General features: G+C 35.1%; 2 protein-coding genes across 14 annotated transcripts in view; one reads left to right on the top strand and one right to left on the bottom strand.

The window, feature by feature from the left end:
- Positions 1–17,102, top strand: part of LOC117181494 (E3 ubiquitin-protein ligase MARCH8) — a 238,147-nt gene extending 221,045 nt beyond the window's left edge. For 9 of the 10 annotated variants that reach the window (XM_033374223.1, XM_033374229.1, XM_033374224.1 and 6 more), the window contains one exon: positions 16,541–17,102. In XM_033374223.1, coding sequence (XP_033230114.1) covers positions 16,541–16,802 — 262 coding nt within the window. In that variant the 3' untranslated portion in view covers positions 16,803–17,102. The remainder of the gene's footprint in view (positions 1–16,540) is intronic. The other variant, XR_004468131.1, reaches the window with a different exon arrangement.
- Positions 17,103–17,158: 56 nt separating this feature from the next.
- Positions 17,159–22,945, bottom strand: part of LOC117181495 (nuclear nucleic acid-binding protein C1D) — an 85,756-nt gene continuing 79,969 nt past the window's right edge. For all 4 annotated transcript variants that reach the window (XM_033374231.1, XM_033374232.1, XM_033374230.1 and 1 more), the window contains one exon: positions 17,159–18,097. In XM_033374231.1, coding sequence (XP_033230122.1) covers positions 17,889–18,097 — 209 coding nt within the window. In that variant the 3' untranslated portion in view covers positions 17,159–17,888. The remainder of the gene's footprint in view (positions 18,098–22,945) is intronic.

The raw sequence follows: 22,945 nt of genomic DNA, 5'->3' as shown, positions 1-22,945 counted from the left end.
ATTTGAAGAAGAAAAAACCGCTTTATCATCACGACAATACGCCTGTTCATTCATGCTTAGTTGCACAAGCAAAATTGCATGAAATCGGCTTCGAATTGGTTCTTTAGCCACCGTATTCACCAGACCTAGCCCCCAGCGGCTATTACTTGTTCCCTAACCTGAAGAGATGGCTCACCGGTAAGCGTTTTTACTCAAATGAGGAGCTCATAGCTGAAACAGAGGCGTATTTTGGAGACCTTCCGATCGAATACTTTTCAGACGGTATCAAAAAATTAGAAAATCGTTGAACTCGCTGTATCGACCGAAAAGGAGAGTATGTTGGAAAATAAAACCGACTTTGGCCAAAAAAACGCCTCCGTGTTTCATTTTTCAGGGACTTATCAGACTGCCTAGTAGATATATTTTATATAAACTGAAATTTATCATTCCCAAAATATTAATACAAATGCCAGAAATTTAGAACACAAATGTTTTTAAACCTGTTATTTGATGAAAAAAATCTAAATGAAGGTAGGGTAAAAAGTAATAAGACAATATTGGTTTAACTTTCAGTAGCGAGCCGCCCCTTTATGATTCTAGCTTGAGAATATTAAATAAGAAAATAAATATTATAAACCTGCAAAGTCTGTAACAAACATTCTACAGATTTTAACATGAATAATATCTAACGAATTATTATTAATAGTTACTATGTAATCACACAAAGACTTTTTAATTATCAATTAATAATTAATGATACTTTTATGTTTATTGTTGGACTATATATATGTCGCGTAATATTAACCAGCAGATTGACACAGTATTGTCTTCATGCCTCTCTTGCTCTTCAATCTGCATTCCATATGCATCGGTTTAGATTTTTAGAATTATAATTATGAATTAGAAACTTAAAAAGCCTTTATTCAGTCGCACATTGGATTTTCGACGTTCAATAGAAGGGCCGATCGAATAAAAAAAATCCGATCCCACCGTAGTACGGATCGAATGTCGGATTTTCAACATTTGATCGACGGGTCGATCGAATCGAAAAATTCGAACCGACGACAGCGCTCGTAGAATGTCGGTTTTCGACATTCGAGCGACTTACCAGTCGAATCGAAAAATTCGATCTGAACGTGGCACTGATCGAATTCGGTTTTCCGACATTCGAAGTTCGAAATCGGATCGAATTTTTTTTGAACTCGTCTAGTTTGTATCTTTGGGTGAAGAAATCCATTGTAGATAGATAAACATTTATTTTTCGGCCTGCTGGTCTTAAAAAATTGACTTGCTTACACTTCCATTTTTTACAGAATCTTCTTACAACTACGTCTTAGAAAGTACCATCCGTCGACACCTTGTAACTAATCCGCTCACTCCTATAGCCTAACCTTCCTCGCCTCGCACGCATTTCGCTCTTTTGTCGCTATGCCTCGCATTACCATCCTCTGTCTCCGCGGCTAACACCTAATATTTAACTACTATTTACAATATTTACATGTCTCTTACATTTGCTTCCTCTTCTATTTACAATCTTTCCTTCTCCATTCCTCTTTCTCCTTCCTTCTCTTCTTCTCTATCTTACTCAACACCCCCTTCACCCATGCTACTGCCCTTTTGTCACCCCTTTCATGCAACAGTACCTCCATGCTTATCCCTCTCTTTTCCACCTCTTCATATTCCTCCAACCAATGCTACAATTTTTCATCCCCTTTCCCGCACAATTCACACATTCTCTTCTCTCTAGAAAGTCAGAACCTATTATACTTCTCCATGCACCCGCACCTCATTCTCGCCATAAGTTCCTGACTTCCTTGCTCTCCTTTCTTACACAAATATTGCGCTCTCTCCCTTGGCATAATCCACACATAGTTTCCGTTATACCTTGACTCTCTTATTCTCTCCTCTCCTTCTGTATTTTCTTTCTCCATGCCATTCTTTTGAACTAATTCATATACCTTCCTTCCTCGTGCATTCTGCTAACTTCATCCATTTGCAATCCATTCATTCTAAAATACCTTTCCCTTTCCACTTCCATCTTTGCACTACTATGTCTGTTCTTCTTCCACCAACACTCCCTAACCAATTTACTTCTACCCTCTTCCAAAAATTTCTCATATTTACACGCTCGACTCCCTGTTATAATCCCTAAACTCGATCTTGCTGTCTCCCTCCTGACAATATAGTTCGACGTAATCCTTGCCAACCTCAGTATCCACTTTACATACCTCTCCTGTACCCTATTTACCTCCTCACTTCCCTTCCAACCCCACACCTCCACTCCGTAAAGTAAGACACTCATCACTAGCGAGTCAAACAATTTCATTCTCCTTTCAAAATCATCTGCGAACAATCTCTTCCCCAGCCCCCACACCTGCCTCATCAACACATTTGCCCTTCTCACTCTATCTTTTATATGACCATCCTCTCCCCCATTTCTTCGAAACAGGAAGCCCAGGTACACAAACTCTTTCACCTTCTGTACCGCTTTTCCCTTCCACTTCCCTCCCCCATCTCTCCCACCTCCTTTCTTGAACACCATAACCTTCGACTTTCCCGCATTTAACTCTAACCTATTCTTGTCCAAGTAACGTCTCAACCTCTTCATCATCTCCTTTAAAGCCTCTTCGCTCTTTGCCAACAGCACTATGTCATCTGCATATGCGAGTGACCATATCCTGACTCCTCCTACCACTCCGGCCGCTAGCTTACTTTCCATATCCGCGATCAAAATTGCAAAAAGTGTTGGGCTAAGCGGGCACCCTTGCCTCAACCCCCTATCCATCCAGAATCCCTCAAGATTCCCTCCTCTCCTCTCACCCTATCTTTCGTCTCCTTATATACCCCCTTACCCTCTGGATCAGGCCCCTCTTCACTCCACTCTCCTCCAATGCCTCTCACAACCTCCCCCTATCCACTGACGGGAACGCGCTCTTTAGATCTACAAAAAACGCTTACACTTTAGCACCCTTTTTGGTTAATTCTCTATCCATCACGTGTTGCAAGACGTAAATGTTGTCAATAATGCTCCTTCTATCTCTAAAGCCTGTCTGCGTCTCCGGCAATATTCCTTTCCCCTCAACATCCTTTTGCAGCCAATCTGCTAACAAAATCGCGTATATTTTGTACGCAGTATTCACGAGCGTAATTCCTCTATAATTTTGCTACTTCTCCCTATCCCCTTTCTTATACAGTGGTACGATCAACCTCTCTCTCCACCCTCTTGGGAATCCCTCCCCCCTCCATACTTTTTTCACTACCCCCTTCAGCCTCTGCCTCTTACCTCTTGTGTGCCAAACAGCCACGCTTTGTTCTCTACCCCGTCACTCCCTGCTGCCTTCGATTTTTTCAACTTCCCTATCTGCTCCTCTATCTCCTCGTCGTTCAGCTCCTCTTCATCTAACTCTCTGTTTCTTCTAATCCCCTCATCTCTCTTTCAAGTATCTGATCCCTCAAATGAATCCTTAAAAATTTTTCTCCATTCGTCGCTCCCTATCTTCTCACTTATCCCCACCCTACGTTTCCTAAACCTATTAGTTATCTTCCACACGTCCCCTTCTGTCTTAACACTTCTCAACTCCTCTTCCAGCTCTTTTTTTTTCCTGCTCTTTCTTCTTACACATCGCCCTACACTCCTTCCTGATTTCTACGTACTCCTCCCTTTTCGCGGTTCCTTCCTTCCACTTCCTGCACTTCTTTTTCACCTTTCTCTTCATCATTTTACATTCCCTATCCCACCACAGCTTTACCATTCCTTTCTTCTTTTTCCTGAATATCTTCTTTTGCACATAACCTTTCACTTTCTCTTATAGATCCTCCCATATCTCGTCCACGGACTCCCCCTCAAAGCTTACGTTGCCCAATTGCTCCTGATACTTCTCTATCGCCTCTCTCGTCCATGACACCCTCTCCCCTAACGACAATGTCTGATGGTCTGATTCCACCCTTCCTTCCACTGCGAATTTCTCTATCTCCTCAAACCCTTGCATATTCATAATCACGTAGTCTATCACCGATACACCCCTCTTACTCACATACGTGTATTCTCCCTCTTCACCCCCTTTTACCATAACATTTCGCCCATCACCGCCACTTCATTCTCCTTTCTCCCTCCATCCTAACTTTCCCTACCTTGCCTTTAACCCACCCTATGCTCTGTAGCAGCGCTTCCATCCTGTCCTTTTCTTCCCCTCTCTTGAGCTTTAATCCTCTTATTACTATATAATTTCTCATATCTGCCTTCTCTTTTCTCTCCATTCTCAACTCCATTGCCCGTATCCTTTCCCTATCCGCTCTCTCCTTCTTTTCATTCCTACGCTCTCCCGCTTTTTCTTCAATCATGATCTCCACTTTCTCCCACATGCCTTGCTTCTCACCCTCCCCCCTGTCCACTGCTTCCATTCCCGACTTGCCCTCCACCTTCTCCAGCCTATTTTCCGCCCTTTCCTTCCACATCCTAATATTTTCTTCCATCTCCTTTATTTTAACCTCTTTTTCCTTCCTTACCGACACCAACTCCCTCTGCAATCCTTCTACTTTTCCCCTCTCTCCCCGGACTCTCTTTGCTTTCCCTTTTCCTCTTCAAGAGATCCTCCCCCTCACTTGCACTGGACGCTCTCTCCCTTGCTTGATCTCTTCTTTCGCTCCGTTTAGATTTTTAGAATTATAATTATAAATTAGAAAGTTAAAATGCCTTTATTCAGTCGCACATTGGATTTTGACATTCAATAGAAGGGCCGATCGAATAAAAAAAAACCGATCCCACCGTAGCACGAATCGAATGTCGGATTTTCGACATTTGATCGACGGGTCGATCGAATCGAAAAATTCGAACCGACGACAGCGCTCGTCGTAGTTCGGTTTTCGACATTCGAGCGACTTGCCAATCGAATCGAAAAATTCGATCTGAATGTGGCACTGATCGAATTCGGTTTTCCGACATTCAAAGTTCGAAATCGTATCGAATTTTTTTGAAATCGTCTAGTTTGTATCTTTGGGTGAAGAAATCCGTTGTATAGTTTGACAAATATTCTTTATAAATCAATATTTTGCATAGAAAATTACCCTGAGTGACCTTTAATTATAATTGTATGAATGTGAAAACCCCAGATATCAATGTTTTCTATGATAAATACAATCCATGAGTGACATACCGAAATTGGAAACAATAAGAGTCAATTTATTCAGGAAGAAGCACTTTGAACAAAACTGACCTTGAGCGACCATTAAATATATATTTTTAATGTTGACGAAAATCAGGCGATATTTTCTCACAAAAAAAAATAATTTGTGTGGGTGGTAACCTATCAAAAAATAAATAAAACTTGAATATGTACCTTCCTAAATAGCTTTTTAAAATAAACGTTTGTTCAGTTCTTTGAAGCACTACTAATTTTTCATAGTCCTTCCAAATTTATCTGAAGTCATACGGCTTTAATATATTTTTTACATATTTTTACATTTAACTTATTAAATGTAAAAAAACTTATTATTAATTTATAATATAATTATTAAATTTCGAATTATTCAATATAATGAATACTACAAATTTCAAATATCTGATCTATTATGACTTTAAATATTTTTTGAATCGCTGCATGTAGACTAGATATCAATTATTCTTTTATTAAGAAATTACAATCAAAATTGTTTAAAAAAAGTTTTCAAAAGAGTTTTAAAAAGCTTAAAAAAAATTCAGAGATTTCCATGGTTCAATTTATATAATAGAATCGCTATAAATTTGAAAAGTTATAAATTACAATTGTAAAAAATGAAAATAATATTTTAATTAATTTATATTTAAAACCAAATACATTTGTATATTTGAATCGGAATGCCGCTGAAAACATTGCATTTGTTAACCACTATTCAATTAACTAATAACAAGAGTAGACCGACGTTTTGAGGATATCATCTTTATAACTTGTGATTTCAAACATTTTCGTACAAATTAAAAAAAAAAAAATACTGTAGATCCAGATGTCGAAATTATAATTACAGCAAATTTTCCTTATTGTTATAGGGGCGGCTGAAATATGTCAAAAAATAAAATTCCCGATACGGTATTTATTTATTTAAATTTATTTATTTATTAAAAATGTGATAGTAAAATATTTGTATTAAATACATTTTTGTTTAGTATTTAAAGTGTTAAAAAACTATTCTTTAAATTTAAAATTAAAATAATTTTGCAAAAATATATGGACAAAATTATTGTAAAAACACGTGCGCCTCAAACGGAAACAAATTTCTCCTTAAATTCTCTTTGAATCTAATAACATTCACCAAACAAACTTTGCAGGATTCAAATCAGCACTAATTTATCTGAATTTCTTTTTATTTTTTTAAATTAACAATTAGATTTTTCGGAAGATTATTTGTAATTAAATAAATATATACTATGTACATTTTCCACTAAAATATCTTATCCAGAAATATATATTTTTTAATTATTGTTTTTCTAAATTCAAACAATAATTTGTATAAACTTTAAACGTGAAAAAAGTTTTTTCTTTAGTATAAATATTTATTTTAATTAAAAAAATATATGTTTATCAAAGACTCATATTTTATCACTGGTCTATTGCGAAACTTCTTTCTAGTTTTTTTTTTTAATTAAAAAATTCGATTTTTCGAGAAAACTTTTTTTTATAATTTTTTAAAAATACTGTACAGAAAACCTGGCTCAAGCATCAGATCTGCAAAAATTGAGTGATACATGTCAAACTTTTCTAACCTCAAAAAATCTGTCTACTGTTTCACAGTCATACTTTGCGAAGAATGAGAAAACCAGCATTCGATTTCGTTGTACGGTGAGGCCACTACCTCGATAGGGCAGAAAATGTGATGTCCTATATATATATAGTTCCCCCACTCTAACACCGCGTACCACATCTACGTTTATAATATCTTTGGTATAGGAGAACTTGAAATAGGCGAGACTTTACTGTACTTATCTCTTAGTATACACACACGCGCGCGCGCGCGCACGATTAAACAAAAAAGTAATGCCACATAAACTACGTGACCTTCCAGGAAACAAGAGACCTAACTACAAAAAATCGATTTTTAGTTTTTTACACCAGTCAATACTTCATTGGGCTTGCGCTTTGGTAAAAAAAATATATTCCTTTATTTGCAGAATAATAATAGTTATTAAACAGCAAAGTGATGCTCTCTTATATATTTCTTGTATTGGCCCGCGTCTTTAATCACTCCTCCTGCAAAATGTAGCTCCCAGGAGGTACGTTCCTTGCTTCGCACCCAGTTACATATTATATACAATGAAATACATTTATAGATAATAAATTTTAAGTCGCTCACATCAAATATAGGATTGACTGAGCGAAAGATTTGCATCAAACTTTAGCGAAGCGCATACTACATGAAAGTATGGATAATTAAACAGTAGCTTCGCAATGTTTATGCTGTGAAATTTAGTACGACTTTTTTCTGCTAGATAAGAAAAGAAAATAGTTTCCCGGAAACCGCCTGAAATTTAACAAAAGACTTTCGTGATTTTCGTTTTGCTCAGGTTAGCACGGGTCGCGTAACCTTAACTTAGTCCAGCACGTCCCGCGGAAAGCTCAACCTGGCTCGGTCCGTTCCTTCATAAATCACCATTGTGATTTAAATTGTAGTTTACGACCATTGTCACATATTGTAGCTTCGGTACACCTAAAAAGGTCCAAATTATGAAGTTTGAAGAAAATAAACATCACTAGCATTCCTATCTGACGAATTTATGTGAAAACAACTCCCGCGCATAGTGTAAGCGTGATTTAAAAATTCTAAATTTTTTGAGATTTGTAATGAATAACGCTATCGTTATCCCTGCCCCATTCATCGAGTATCTAAGACTGTGTCTCAGTCATATAACGAAAGACGGAAGACGCTATCGTTATGATAACGCTATCACTGCGATAGCGTACCCTATCTATCTAGTATATAAAGCGGCCGCCCGTTCATGCGAGTTAGTCGTATTCTTAGTCTTAACTTGTACCCTTGTACCATTGATAAAATAAAGTTTGTCGTACCGAGTGAATCGGTGCGTCATATTTAAAAAATACTTCTTTGCCTCTTTTCGGCATCACATTTTGGCGATCCTGCCTGGATTGCTGCTAAACGATCAGGAACAGTAACTCTACGGATTAGTGGATCAAAATAGAGCAATCTCTGAGACGGACTTAGGATTCTACGGAATCAAAAAGAAAAGAATTAGACTCCGAAGTATCCACGGAACTTCGTACTCGAGAAGTAATAAATATCTACTGAAATTAGAGACTGAACTAAGTAGGTCCTATACTACGTAGAGTAGTTATTTTATGAAACTCAAAACTCTCAACTACAGTAGCAGCCAGCAGATACGTCAGCAGAGTCGATTCACGTTCCAGATAGCCGTCACTGCAGCTCCACGGACTTCACCTCGGCTATTGCGAAAAGAACAGAATCACTGTAAGTTTTGTAATTGTATGGTCAGGTACAAATCGTAAAACAAACCTCAATAAGTTTAAGTCCTCTTTGCTGTCTGAGGAAGGAGACGAACAGAAAACCAAAAGTTAGTTTACTGTTCGGCGAGGCAGGGCTTTGAGATTTGGGTATGGCATACTCCGCGTGCTCGCGAGCACTACCACTCCTCAACAAAATTGAAAATTTACTTTGTAATCGGTTGATTGTTGTAGCACGATCCACCGCATTGCATTGTATTAAAAAAAACTTACGAGTTTCAAAAGCATACGTACTGGATAAATATAAATTCAGGGATTATAGAAATCCAAAGATTTTTTATAATACAGATACTGATATCGACAGTGCATTAGAAGTTTCGAAAATGTCAAGTTCCAAAGAAAGTACCCTTTCCGAGATCTCAGAATCAATAAATCAAATCCTTTCCCAATTACAATCCTTAACAATAGCAACAAACAACAATACAGGCAACACTGCGATTTTGATTAAAGAGAACGAGAGTAGGCAACAAGAAATTTTAAAATTAGCAAAAAAAAATGGGTTTACCTGGGAAAATAGAAACAGATAAATCTAACCTCATCTCGGAAGACGAGGACGAGGAAGCACAAGGAAAAAGGATAGGAAGAAATACGAAACTAGAGTTAAATGATCCTATCCCAGCCATAGAAATATTGAGAACCATAGATATTTTAAACGCACAAAGTGACATAGGTGTCGAAGACTTTATTAATCAAATCCAGTTAGCTCGATCGCAATGTACACAACCTAATCTCCTGTTAGCCTTCATAAAAGTGCAAAAAATAATAGGAATGGCAAAAAACGCTATTAGGTTAATTTCTATAAATACATACGAAGAACTTTATGAAGCATTACGGCAGAATTTAAAACAAACGAATTCAATCGTAGCACTCAAGAGTCGCCTAGCGGCATGTAAGCGAGGCTCAACGGAAACCGTTCAAAGTTTCTCTACCCGAGTTAGACAAATTATGAACGAAATCAATTATGCGGTCCAAGCTCAGCACACCAAGACACCAGAGAGGAAAATGCATATTAAGATAGAAGAACAGGAAGGAACTAATAGATTTTTGTTAAACCTAAAAAGGGAAATAGGATTTCAAGTTAAATCTTTAAAGCCGAAATCCATATCAGAAGCTTTAAATTATGCAATGGAATCCGAAATGTGGCTTAGAGAATTAGAATCCACCAGATCAGCTCCTGAATACAGACCGGTACAGAAAGTGTTTAATAAGCCGATTTCCCCTCCTAGACAGTCTGCTAATACAACGGGATTTAGGCCCACAAGTTCACCACAAATAGGCAAAAGTAAATTGACTTGTCATAAATGTGGAAAGACTGGTCACTTTGCATCACAGTGCCAGATGAAACCGCAGGGTTTTCACACCGGCCAATATTAAAAACGACCACCGCAAGTCTAGCAGATACAAGAGGAAACGGATATTTCAGATATGCCCACACAGGAAGAGATAAACGAAGAGGAAATGACACAGAAAGAATGGGCGGAACAAAACAGAAATCAGGACACAGCCGAATCTCTGCAATATGCGGAGAATTACGAGCTATACGAGGAAAACGACTAGGAAAAGAATATAAATTGTTATTAGACACTGGCGCGGCAATAAACATAGTATAAGAGCACCTGATACCTGACGTACCAAGATTTAAATTTAACAAAAAATTTTTAATAGGAAACGATGAACATTTATCAACTGAAGCATGTTATATGAATTACTTTAACAAAAAACATCTCTTTCACATTGTACGGCCCCACTTTCCAAGCATAGAAGAAGGAATAATCGGACAACCATTCTTTAACAAATTTGACCGTTATTTAATTACTCCAGAATATTTAGTCGTAGGAAACAAAAAACCCCGTTGATAAAAGAAGGAACTTACGTGCAAGGTAAAACTGTAACAATTTGCAAAATAAAGGAGAAGAAACAGACCAGGATGTATGGATTAAAAATCATAGCGCAATTCCCGATGGACTTTATGCGATGCGAAACCAGGAACTAAAGATACCATTGCTGAACTACCAGCGCAAACCGGTTGAAGTTCCAAGTACAGTTAATTTCGACAGAATAATGACATCGCGTACTCAATCAGTTAACTTAAAACCAATGGACCCACGGTATGACGCAAGTGGAAATTTCCAACGAATAAAAGAGGTGTTGGAAAATTCCAAGATTAATTATCTCGAACCAAAGATCAAAGAAGAAATAAAGAAACTCATAACTATTTATCAGAAAGTATTCTCCCTACCACACGAACTACTCCCGTGTACAAATCTAACCGAACATGAGATTATCTTGAACTCTGGTAAAATAATCAGCCTACGTTCTCATAAACTGCCTGAAAGACACAGGGAATTCTCTCTTGAAAAAACGAAAGAACTTTTAGATAAAAACAATCAGACCATCACAGTCTCCCTTTAACTCACGACTTTGGGTCGTTCCCAAAAAAGGAAACAAACTGCGGATGGTGATTGACTACCGACAGATAAATAAAGATACGGATCAAGACGCTTATCCACTCCCAATGATCGATGACATCTTAGATCAATTAGGCCGAGCTCTATTCTTTTTAGCATTCGATATGAGTGCTGGCTTTCACCAAATTCCGATGAAAGAGGAAACTAAAAAATATGCAACCTTTTCAACAACCCAGGGACATTTTGAATATAACAGAATGCCTTTTGGATTAAAAAATGCTCCCGCGACTTTCATAAGACTAATGGACAGCGCTTTAAGAGGCCTGATAGGAAAAAGCTGCTTCGCCTTCATAGATGACATCGTCATATTCGGAAATACATTACAAGAAAATAATGAGAATTTACGACTTGTCTTACAAAGAATCAAAAAATTAGGATTACGATTAGAATCAACGAAATGCGAATATTTAAAGCCAGAATTAGAGTATCTTAGACACTTAATAACTGCAGAAGGTGTTAAACCAATTCCCGGAAAGGTAGAAGCAATAAAGAATTTCAAAAATTTTTTAAATGTAAAAGATGTTCAAAGCTTTCTAGGTTTAGCTGGATATTATAGGAAATTTATATAAAACTTTTCAACTATCGCCAGACCACTAACCCGACTCACGCAGAAAGAAACTATATTCGACTGGACAACTGATTGTGAAAAAGTTTTTTACGATTTGAGACATGCGTTAACAACGGCACCTGTTTTAAGATTTCCAAATTTCAAAGAACAATTCACCTTAACCACCGACGCTTCAAATCATGGTTTAGGTGCAGTCCTATCCCAAAACGGACACCCATGTTTGTTCATCTCTCGTACATTAAATAAAGCCGAGGAAAATTATACGACCTCAGAAAAAGAATTACTAGCAATCGTTTGGGCTATGAAAAGATTAAGACAATATTTATTGGGAGATGTATTCAAAATCCAAACAGATCACAAGGCACTCGTTTGGCGGCACAACTTTAAAGACCCCAGCTCGCGCTTGCTACGTTGGCGTTTAAGAATGGAGGAATATAAATATGAGATCGAATATGTGAAAGGCAAAGAGAACAAATTTGCGGAATGTCTCTCAAGATTGTTTCCCATAAATTTAGAAGACGCATTACCTCATGTAGAAATATCCGACGCTCTTGTAATTACTCAAGATAAAATCCTACCACGCGACCAACGAATGACGCTAAGGAAAAAAGATGTATCAACAGAACTCTATGGTAAATATTTAGAGTGGAAAAAGAACCCAGTAGGCAGTGTAAATTTAAAACCAAAAGCTCCAGGCAAACTTTGGAAAGAAATTAACAAAGCTGATTTAGGAAAATACAACGAAAAAGAATGGCTTTCATTCCTTTCGGAAATAGTAAATCAACAAAAAAATAAAGGTTACAGTATAATACGAATCACGGTAAACGATCCCCTAGTTACTCCTCTAGAAAAAGAATCAGTGCAAGAAATGATGAAATACATCTCCTCAAGTCACTCCGATTATAAGTTTCACCTTTGCTTTTCCAATAAAAGAGAGTTAACAAAAGAAGAAAGAAAAATCATCATGAAGGAATCGCACAACGGACACCTGGGAGGACACAAAGCACGTAAACTCGGACACTGGACGGGAATCGACAAAGACGTAATAGAATACGAAAAGAAATGCCCTATTTGTCAACTTGAAAAAACAACTCGAAAAAAAAACCAAGCAGAAAGTATCCTTCCAGAAGTACCGCTGGAACCTAATGATAAAATTGCAATAGACGTTTACGGACCACTGCCCGTAACGCAGAATGGAAACAAATTCGTGCTTAGTCTCCAAGATAGGTTGACCAAGTACACAATATTAATTCCAATGAAAGAAACTGTTTCTGGAACAATAATAGAAAATTTAATTGAACATTATATCTATATTTTCGGCGCTCCGAAAACAATATTAACTGACCAAGGTTCAAACTTTATATCTGACATGATGCAAGAGTTTGAAAATGGCTTTACAAATCAAACACATTAAAACCACTGCTTTCCATCCTCAACCAAATGGAAATATAGGGTGCATGAATTCTACGTTAAAAAATTTAATTAAAACCGCATGTAACGAGATCTCGAAAGAATGGGATGAAAATCTAAAGTACGTAAACTTTGTTATCAAGACTATGAAGAATGAAACCACAGGATTCTCACCTTATGAATTAACATTCGGTCGAGAACCCAATCTACCTTCAACAATCCCCAACACTCCGAATTTAACGATGAAAGATTTAATCAGGAAATGGAAAAGAAAACACGACGAAAATACCAGGAGAGCAAGACAAAGGATTGAAGTTGAAGCTGAAAAAACAAAGAAGCAACTAGATAACATTATAGTTAGAAAACGCCCAATTTATAAAACAGGACAACACGTTAAAGTATTAAATAACTCTAAAAAGAACAAACTAGATACTAGCTGGAAGGGTTCGTTTGAAATAACAAAAATAATAGATAACAATAACATTGAAATTAGAATAGGAGGAAAGGAAACTAGAATTCACATAGATAACACGATGCCGTATGTTTTAGACGAGAGTCCTGACCCTGCTCCTACTTCTAGTAGCAGCGACTAAAAAAATTTCACCATGACACCAATCGGAGGAAACGTCTATATAGAGGAAGTTTCAAAAATACACCTTTACCACGAAGCTTGGAAATTAATAATAGGGATAAACATGACATCGACTGAAGAAAGGGTTAACGCAATCAGCAAAACAATCAGTTTAATAAACTTAGCATGTAGTAAAACCTGCACACCACAGAATGAAATCAAGATGCTAGAAAACAGATTTATACGATTATTGAAGAAAGAAAGTATTCTGAAAAAATTATTGGGGAAACAACGTTCTAAACGACGACTAGTAAATTTCATAGGAGACATTTCTAAAACTTTATTTGGAACCCTGTCTAACGCAGGCCTAACGGAGATTAATAACGAGTTTGATAAAATATACAATGACAACAGACAGTTAGCCAACATTATGTCAAACCATTCTAAAATAATTAAGATGATGCTGTACTCATCCTCAACTAACTTAAAAACAAATCAGGCTCAGGAAATTGAAGATAGAGATTTCGCGAGAAATATTAGCACAAACTTTAATAAAATCACCAAAGATAGTTACATAAACTCTAAGTTATTTATGGCAGCAATAATGATCGACGAGACAACCAAAGATATGGACACGACAATTAATTCAATAGTCGATGGAAAATATGGAATACCCCATCCTCAATTACTCACTCCAACGATGTTGAAACGAACAATTCAAGAATTCGAATATTTTCACCGTACTTGATATCATTTTGACAACAATGAAGAAAACTATCAATACCTCCTGGACATTAGCGAAATAAAAGTTGCCATTGTAAAAGGTTTATTCACCTACGTTATCCTAATCTCAGTCCTTGAAAAAGACAAAGGATCTCTCCAACACATAATTCCTACCCCTTAAAGGATTCATAATATTCATATGTCTATAATTCCAAATTATGATTATTTTATTAAATATCGAAACTCATATGTATCAACAGATTTAACTACGATACAAAAATGCAAACAGATCGACAATTACAAAACTTGTAAAAGGAATCAGCCTAACTTCAAATTAATAGATACACAAACATGTGAATCCAGTTTACTAAAAAGATACGCTGAAAATAAATGTAATCAATCTCCATTTCTATTGCATACAGAAACCTTTATTCCGGTAACCAATGGATACATCATTTCACCCATAGACAAAATAACTTAAGACGTAACGTGCGAAGATAACCTCCGAGCGATAAATGTAGATTACCCAGCGATTATCACAGGAAGCAATTGTAAAATATTCAACGATCACGATGTTTTAGAATTAAATACTAAGACAAAACATAAAACTAATGAATGGATAAATGTAACATATAATATAAATTTCGAAACCACAGATATAGATGAACTCAAAACAAAATTATTACAGTTACGTAAACATATCAACAATGAAGAATTGAGACAAGCGAGACTCAGTTTAGACGATACCGAAAATATTCTTTCCAATATTGCAAAAGATAGACGAATAAAAAAATTGGAAAGAAATCAGCCTAGAATGGCTGCAATATCTAAGTTATGCCGCACTAAGCATAGGAACCATTTATACTCTACATAAAATAGGACTTTGCGAATATATAAAAAATTGTATCCCAACAAAATTGTGTTTCATATGCTTTAAAACTCGAATTGAAACACCTACGCATGTAGTGAGTTATAATGTAGCATCAGACTATCGAACCTACGGCCCCTATTTTAAAACAACGAAAAGTTAGAATTTAGAGGCCTAAAAACATTCTAAAGAGAGGACTGTAATGAATAACGCTATCGTTTTCCGTACCCCATTCATCGAGTATCTAAGACTGTGTCTCATTCATATAACGAAAGACGGAAGACGCTATCGTTATGCTAACGCTATCACTGCGATAGCGTACCCTACCTATCTAGTATATAGAGCGGCCGCCCGTTCATGCGAGTTAGTCGTATTCTTAGTCTTAACTTGTAACCTTGTACCATTGATAAAATAAAGTTAGTCGTACCGAGTGAATCAGTGCGTCATATTTAAAAAATACTTCTTTGCCTCTTTTCGGCATCACAAATTTTCAACAAAAAAATAATATTTTTAAACAAAATGTAAAAAAATTAAAGCAATGTCACTAATATTTCGTCCATCTGAGTATCATAAGTGATTTATTAAATGAAACTTCCTTCGGGACGGGATTGAATTAAAAATACAAGCGACTGCACGAACGGTAACGCTGACCAAAGTATGTATATGCCCTCTCTCTCTCTTTAAACTCTCTTACCATGCGATTCCTCACTCAAAATTTTCAAAGTTAATCCGTCAAATTTTAACTTCTGCCGTGTGGCCCCACTGCCACATAGTTTTTTACACGTTCTTTAGCGATCAGAAAGGAATAAAACTATGCTGCAAAAGAAATACACATTTTTGGAAATACTCAAATAATAGTTAAAAATATCGAAAAATGCAGCAGGAATATGTTAAAGATCTCTTCAAGAACAACTTTAACTTTAGAATTAGTCCCGTTACAAACTGAAATTCTGTAGACACAAAAATAATCCAGAGAAAAACTAATTCAACCTTACTTTTGTACAAAAATGTAATTCCTATTATTTATGAAAGAACGGATTGTGTTGGGCTTGGGTTTACACGGTTTTTTTTATAAACGGAGTCTCAACCTAGGCCGGCAGCCCGCGGGCTGAGTTTACTCGCCCTTTGCAGGACTCTGATTTTGGTTCTATACTTCCAACCGTAACGAAATTTCTAGGTAACGTAAAGTAACGAAAAACGAAAGTTTTTAACAGGTACCTGAGTTTATATATTAAGTGTTTGATATTGTTGTGGAAAATATAGGTAATGGATCTATTTTCACAACGATGACAAGTACAATAAGAAAAAACGTATATATGCCATGCAGAAAGATAAGGGACTAATATTATACCATTTTTCTCACTTCTTGAGTCATTTTCTAAAATATATACTGAGGAAATAAAGGTGAGTAAAGTTTGAAACTTAAATTTAAACTTACATTTTCAGAGTGATATTCATACAAAATGCTCCTGAAAAAGTTGTACTTCCTCCCTCGCCAACAGAGTCGCTGAGAGATGTTTCAATACCGTTGAAGGACTCTGCTACTTCAATACCAGAGATCAGTCATACTCTCTTATCTCGTGCAGTTGAATCTTCGTGTGTTTCTCAGACGGCAAAGTCAGGCTCTAGTTCATCCCTGCAGAAGCACGATGCCCGCCTAAAACTCTACGTATTTGACAAGTTATCGTCATCCGAAGATAATCTTTAGTTCAGTAAACTAAAATACATTTTAACGCAATCATTAATCGTGCTGAAAAGCGCTAAAACTATATGACAAGAAGCTGTGACCATACTGGACTGATGAAGGAAGAATTTTAAATAATAATTACGCAATTTTATAATAATCTAGAATTCCTTTGGAGAAATTGTTTTATTTGAAATCTAGTATTTCAGTGCTTTTGTTGACTATGGGATGCCAAACAGAATTTAACAGAGGCTCTCTCCTAGACACTTATGTACATAATCATTGTATCTGTGATGTTATTAAATAAACTTTACCATAATTAAACCATGCCCCGCCGTAATGCATGACTTATTAATCTTAAGAATATAATGCGTGATGTATTTCTTTATTTTAAAGTATGTCCTTTATTATGTCATATAAATTACATTTACATTATGTTCCTGGCAGACCAGGTGAAAGGAGCGGATACACTACAGAGTATCCTTATAGTATCCACATGGTATCCTTTCCGTAACTTACAAAAAAACTTAATCAAAACAGCAAGATGAACATTTAAATTGTTGCAATTATGATTCTACTTTAAAATTGCCGTTAGAAGGTCATGGTGTAATTGCAAATTTTTTTTAAAGCGTTAAAAGTTTTTTTTTTAAAGCGTTAAAAGTTTTTTTTTTAAAGCGTTAAAAGTTTTTTTTTTAAAGCGTTAAAAGTTTTTTTTTTTAAAGCGTTAAAAGTTTTTTTTTTAATACAGTCCGTGTCATTAATGCCTGCTGAGGGCGACTTCAAGCGCATCGTACCGTATGAAAGCAGCATATGCTACTTTACTTATTATCGTTGCGATTGAAATCACCTTTAGCAAACGTTAATGGCAGGTACTATACTTTTAAAAATTTTAACGCTGCAAGAAAAACTATTGCAATTACTCTATGACCTTCTAATGGCTATTTTAAAGTAGAATCATAATTGAAACAATTTAAATACTCATCTTGCTGTTTTTATTAAGTTTTTTTTGCAAGTTACGGAAAGGATACAATGTGAATACTATAAGGATACGCCGTAGCGTATCCGTTTCGTCCACCCGGTCCGCTAGGGGTCGTATAAATTGCTATGTAATTATGGACAATCCCATGTTTTCTCTTCTTGTTCTCCAGATTCGGCATTTTCTCGTGGTTCCCATAATCCACTTCTCACGAACCTTTTCGCAACTTCCTTGTTTAACCGAGGCATTTTTGTATTGCTGTCGTTAATTTCTTTCGCACGTCCCATTGCTTTCTTCAAACGATCATTTTCTGACTTGATTTTATGTTTCGTGGGGTCAATACCTGAAGAAAACCATCAAACTTTTAATATAATTTAGCTAAATACTAATTAAGTAAAGATGTTCGTATTAATATATTTGTTAAGAAGATGTAAGCAGTAAGGCTTTCGTTCTTCGCAATAAGAAAAAAAAACTACGAAATTGCGCAAGAAGATATTATAGCCAGTGGATAACCGAAAATACGAAATTTGGGAAGTACAAGGGTGGCCCTAAGTCTCTTACTGCCTTTTGTAAGAGCTCATTTTTGTAGAAATTTTAGAAAAAAAAATCTTTCAATCCAGCATAGTTGTCTCAAAATCAAATTTCCTCATTTTTCTTATTTTTCGACCACAAATTTCAAAAACTGAAGAATATAACAAAGTAATTCTTTATTGTACACCTACACGACAACAGCTTCAATTTGAAACATCTATGAAAAAACCTTACTAAAGTAAGATTCCAGCACATCAGTCTAAACACTTGTTTTGAACGGGCCTGCGCGCTTCTTTTGTATCTCACGCTTCGTGCTTGGTCTTTGTACTTCCACTTGGTTCCACCACATTCGTACCTAGCTACATTTTTTAATTCAAGGACAAACCAATGACAACTGTAATTTGCTAAATGTGACTTTCTTTTCGTTAAGGCTTCTTCGGTTTTAACGAATACATTATCATCACATGTTTAGCGCTTCGCACACGATAAGGGTATGCTGTAGAAACAAAATTTTCTATACTACGTTGAAACATATATTAAATGTATGTTAAATTAATTTCTCTACCGCTTTCTGCGACTGTTAATTTAGATATTGCAAAATGAAATACAAATTTTATTATTTATCATTAACTTAAAGTTTATTTCTTATCTTGCATTAATTTTTGTTTGCAGTAATTCATATATAAAAAAACATAAATCGATGGGTGCAAATAAGACTATACAATCGTTTAGCGCATACAAAGTATATACATAGAACACAAAACTTTGATAGAAAAGACTTGACGCACTAGTGAAATAATCAGATAGTTAGTGGCCATTTTTGGAACTAATTAACTCACTGCAGTGGCGTTTAGAACTAATTAACTACCGCTACCTGGACAACATGGTAACGAGCTATCTAACGCTCACTTTTCTGGGGGTATAATAGGCTCATAACATGATGGTTTCTAATAAAATATATTTAAACTTTGCTTCATTTGGCATTTGGCCGCTCATGCTAATTTTTTTGACATTTTGCCAAAATACATCCTTATTTTTGCTTTAAAGGCATATTTTAATAAGGACTGATTTTGGCAAAATATCAATGAAATTAGCATGATTGGACAAATGCCTAATATTTATTCGAAGTATATAAATATTTTATTCGAAGCCACCATGTTATGAGTGACGGCGCTGCAATCTTCAAAACCGGGCCCTACTTACAGAAAACGGTTAAACGTGTCGATTGAAATTCGACAATCTTTCAAATAACATCCGCAAGAGCGAATGGTTTTCATCAACAAAAAAAAACTAATTTTTATGAATCAATTCCAAGAATTCTTGAATTAACGTCTTTATTTAAACAAATTGTGCAAGAAATTTCAAGTAAAAAATAAATTCTACAAATTGAAAAACATTGTTTTCTACTTTAAAAGTTTGAGAAAGATCAAGAATAAATGTATGATCAGTATATGGAGTAAAATTTGCACAAGTGTTCCCAAGTAAAATTTTGTTGTCACCGAAAGTTCGAAAAGATTCGAAAAAAAAGTTCGACAAGATTGTTCGAAAGATTCGATAAGCTTTCGAATAACATCTGCGAGAGCGAATGGTTTTCAGGAAAAGATATAATATTTCTTAATCACTTCCAAGCATTGTTGAATTAAAGTTTTCATTCAAGCAAATTGTGCATGAAATTCCAGGTGAAAAATAAATTGCAGAAATTGAAAAAAAGTGTTTTCTACTTTACAAATAAAGGGGCGTTATAACATGTTGTCAAGATACAGACATCCGAGTTTTCGATGATTCACTCCGACTACAAACTTTCAATTGTACATAACGAAACCATCTTGATTTTTCATTTTAAACAGAATTTTTTAGTTTGTCACCAAATGTGGAACTTATCTTTTTTTAGGTGAGCTAGAAAAAAGCTTCATTTTTTTCTTTTGAATAACATCCCGAAATTAAAATAGGATGGAAAGTATTGATTTTTCTGTACAATTTTTTATCTCCAAAGAAAATCATACCGTGACGGGTGAAAATCTTAAAACTTTGCTCAATTCTGCAAAGACTGTACTGGACATACAAAAATGCCATTATTTTGTACCCTCTCCGAAATCGAATCTGATATTGGAGAAGTATTTGTCATCTCCACAGCATGACATTTATCCAAAGGGAAATAGCGCGAAGTAAAGGGCAAAGTGAACGTTAGATTTTATTTAAAAAAAATTAATACCACTACGAGGAGCAAGGGGACTCACCAAAAAACACCTCGAAACGTGAGGAGCAAGAAGACTCACATAAAAAATCACTCCGAAATGTGAAAGGCAAGGAGACTCACATCACGATGCATCCCAAATTTGGAGAGTCGAGAAGATTAATACAATTTTAACACGCCAAAACGAGAGAGGCAAGCGGACTTACCAAAAAGAATATCAAGATGTAACAGGTGAGGATAACCATCCACCACAATAGTTTATTATTTTATTATCAACTAAAAAATGTATTTTAAAATGAAAAATCAAGGTGAAATAATTTTTTGATTGTAAAATGATTTTTTTTATCGTTGTCCTCCTTAAAAGACCTTTTCAAACCCCGCAGTAAAAAGTAAAATTGGATAGCTATCAGAAGTTATTTACAATTGAAAGTTAGTGGCCGGTGTGAATCGTCGAAAATTCGGACCTCTGCATTTAACAACCAGTTATAATGCGCCGCTTTACAAAATTTAAAGAGGTCCACTAGGACTACAATCTGGCGATGGTTCAATAAGATAGGCCAAACAAAATTTAAGATGGGGACACTTGGTGAATTTCACCCCAATATTAAAATGCCTGTCTATAGATTTAATCATAATTACTCTTCTGCTTATTTTTATTTAGCTGTTATTTATATTCTTTCTTCCTACAATATTATTAATAATATATAATTTTTGAATTAAAATGACAACTTTCTTCACCAAGACAATGAAGAGACGTTGTTGAAAATATTTTTCTTAAACAAAAGGTTGTTTCAGCATGAGAGTACATGAAGAATATATTCCAGGTTATAAGTTTTTTATGTACAAACTTTTAAATGCGAATTCCAGTAGAATTTGTAAATGTATTAATTTCTTAACGAATAAAATTTTGCCAAATAATATATTTGTAATGAAGGCAATAAAAGTTTAATATTTAAATGTATTTTTATATACTTAAACTTAATTGCAATCAAGTTATGAAGTCCTCAACTTTAGATCTAGAATATTTCACCTGTATCGGAGATATGTACTTCATGTTGAAGGTAACTTATAACTTATAAGGTAAACCGACCATTACTGGGACAACGTAAAAAGTATGTCCAATACTGAGACAATGATAAATATCGTTCATTATCTTTTATATTCCAACATAAATTATAAAAGTAAAAATCTTCTATTATTTTCGAAGTTCTTTTAAATTTGTTACCACTATTTATTTTTGTCCTGATAAGTTATACATTTAGTAAAAAATAATCAAAAATATTCCTCGAAATGTGTAAATGAACTGCTACAAAATTTTCCATTTTTTTGTTTTCAAAACTTTCCGCATAACTTTTACAGCATTGTCTTATTGAAATTTTCTACACTAAAAGAAAAAGTAACGTTTTTGCGAAGTTGCGATAACCGGGACGAGCTGTCGCTGACTGTCTCAGTTTCGGACACTTGAACGTGAGTTGCGAAATTGCGTTTCCATTACTGAGACGGTCACTTTCGCCGTGTTTTTAATTAAATGTCGCACTATTATTTTAGCGATATATTAAAAATATTGTTTATAAGATACAACCTTGCCGTTTAATCGATTATTAATTCTAAAAAACTTGTTCAAACTTATTTATTGAAACCTCTAATTCTAACCTCAAAGTTTCCCAACTGCTTCGGTAAGTAATGTAATATAGTATCTAGTAAATTTAATTTTTCAACAAAAAATAGTAAGTATGCATTAAAATTCAATATTATAGATTTATATGAAATATTAATAAGATTAATATTATCGATTTACTTTTTAAGATAAATTAAGTAAATGAACTTTTCCGTTGAGAATTTATATTTTCAAATTAAAAATATAACTATTTTGAAGAAAACTCATATTTTTTAATTGAAAATTCAACTGTTTTGTTAAAATTTTTTTATTTCTTGACTGAAAAATGTTTTTTGATTAACATTTGCACTATTTTCTTGAAAATTCGTCTTTTTGGTTCGAAAATGTATCTTTTTAATTATAAATTTTTATCTTTCTTGAGCAAAAATGCAACGGTGGTTCAAAATTAATCTGTTAAGTTGAGGCTTCAGTAGTTTGATTGGAAATTCGTTTTTTTTTTAATTAATTCGTCTGCTTTCAATATATAATTAAAATATTTTTTGGTTAAAATATCAACTATTATATGGGGCATTATTCCTCAACTGCCCCAACTCAAAAAGTCATGTTTTTCGATTGCCTCTAAATTCTGGGAATATGTTCGCCTACCCAACAGTAGTTAATCCACAAACTTATAGACCAGGATTACCAACCCTCCCCAAGTGAGGGGGGGTTGAATTTTCAGCCCCAATACCTGCAGGGGTAGTTTTAAACGCCTGTAACTTCCTTTCTAATTACGCGATTTAAAATTTTTATGAGGGTTTTGGAAAGTGATTTTTACACGCTTTCATCCTATTTTATTATTTATAACA

This window comes from Belonocnema kinseyi, chromosome 10, assembly GCF_010883055.1.
Source record: "Belonocnema kinseyi isolate 2016_QV_RU_SX_M_011 chromosome 10, B_treatae_v1, whole genome shotgun sequence".
NCBI lineage: Eukaryota > Metazoa > Arthropoda > Insecta > Hymenoptera > Cynipidae > Belonocnema > Belonocnema kinseyi.
Note: the sequence above shows the minus strand (reverse complement) of the source record. Positions and strands in the feature narration are given on the sequence as shown.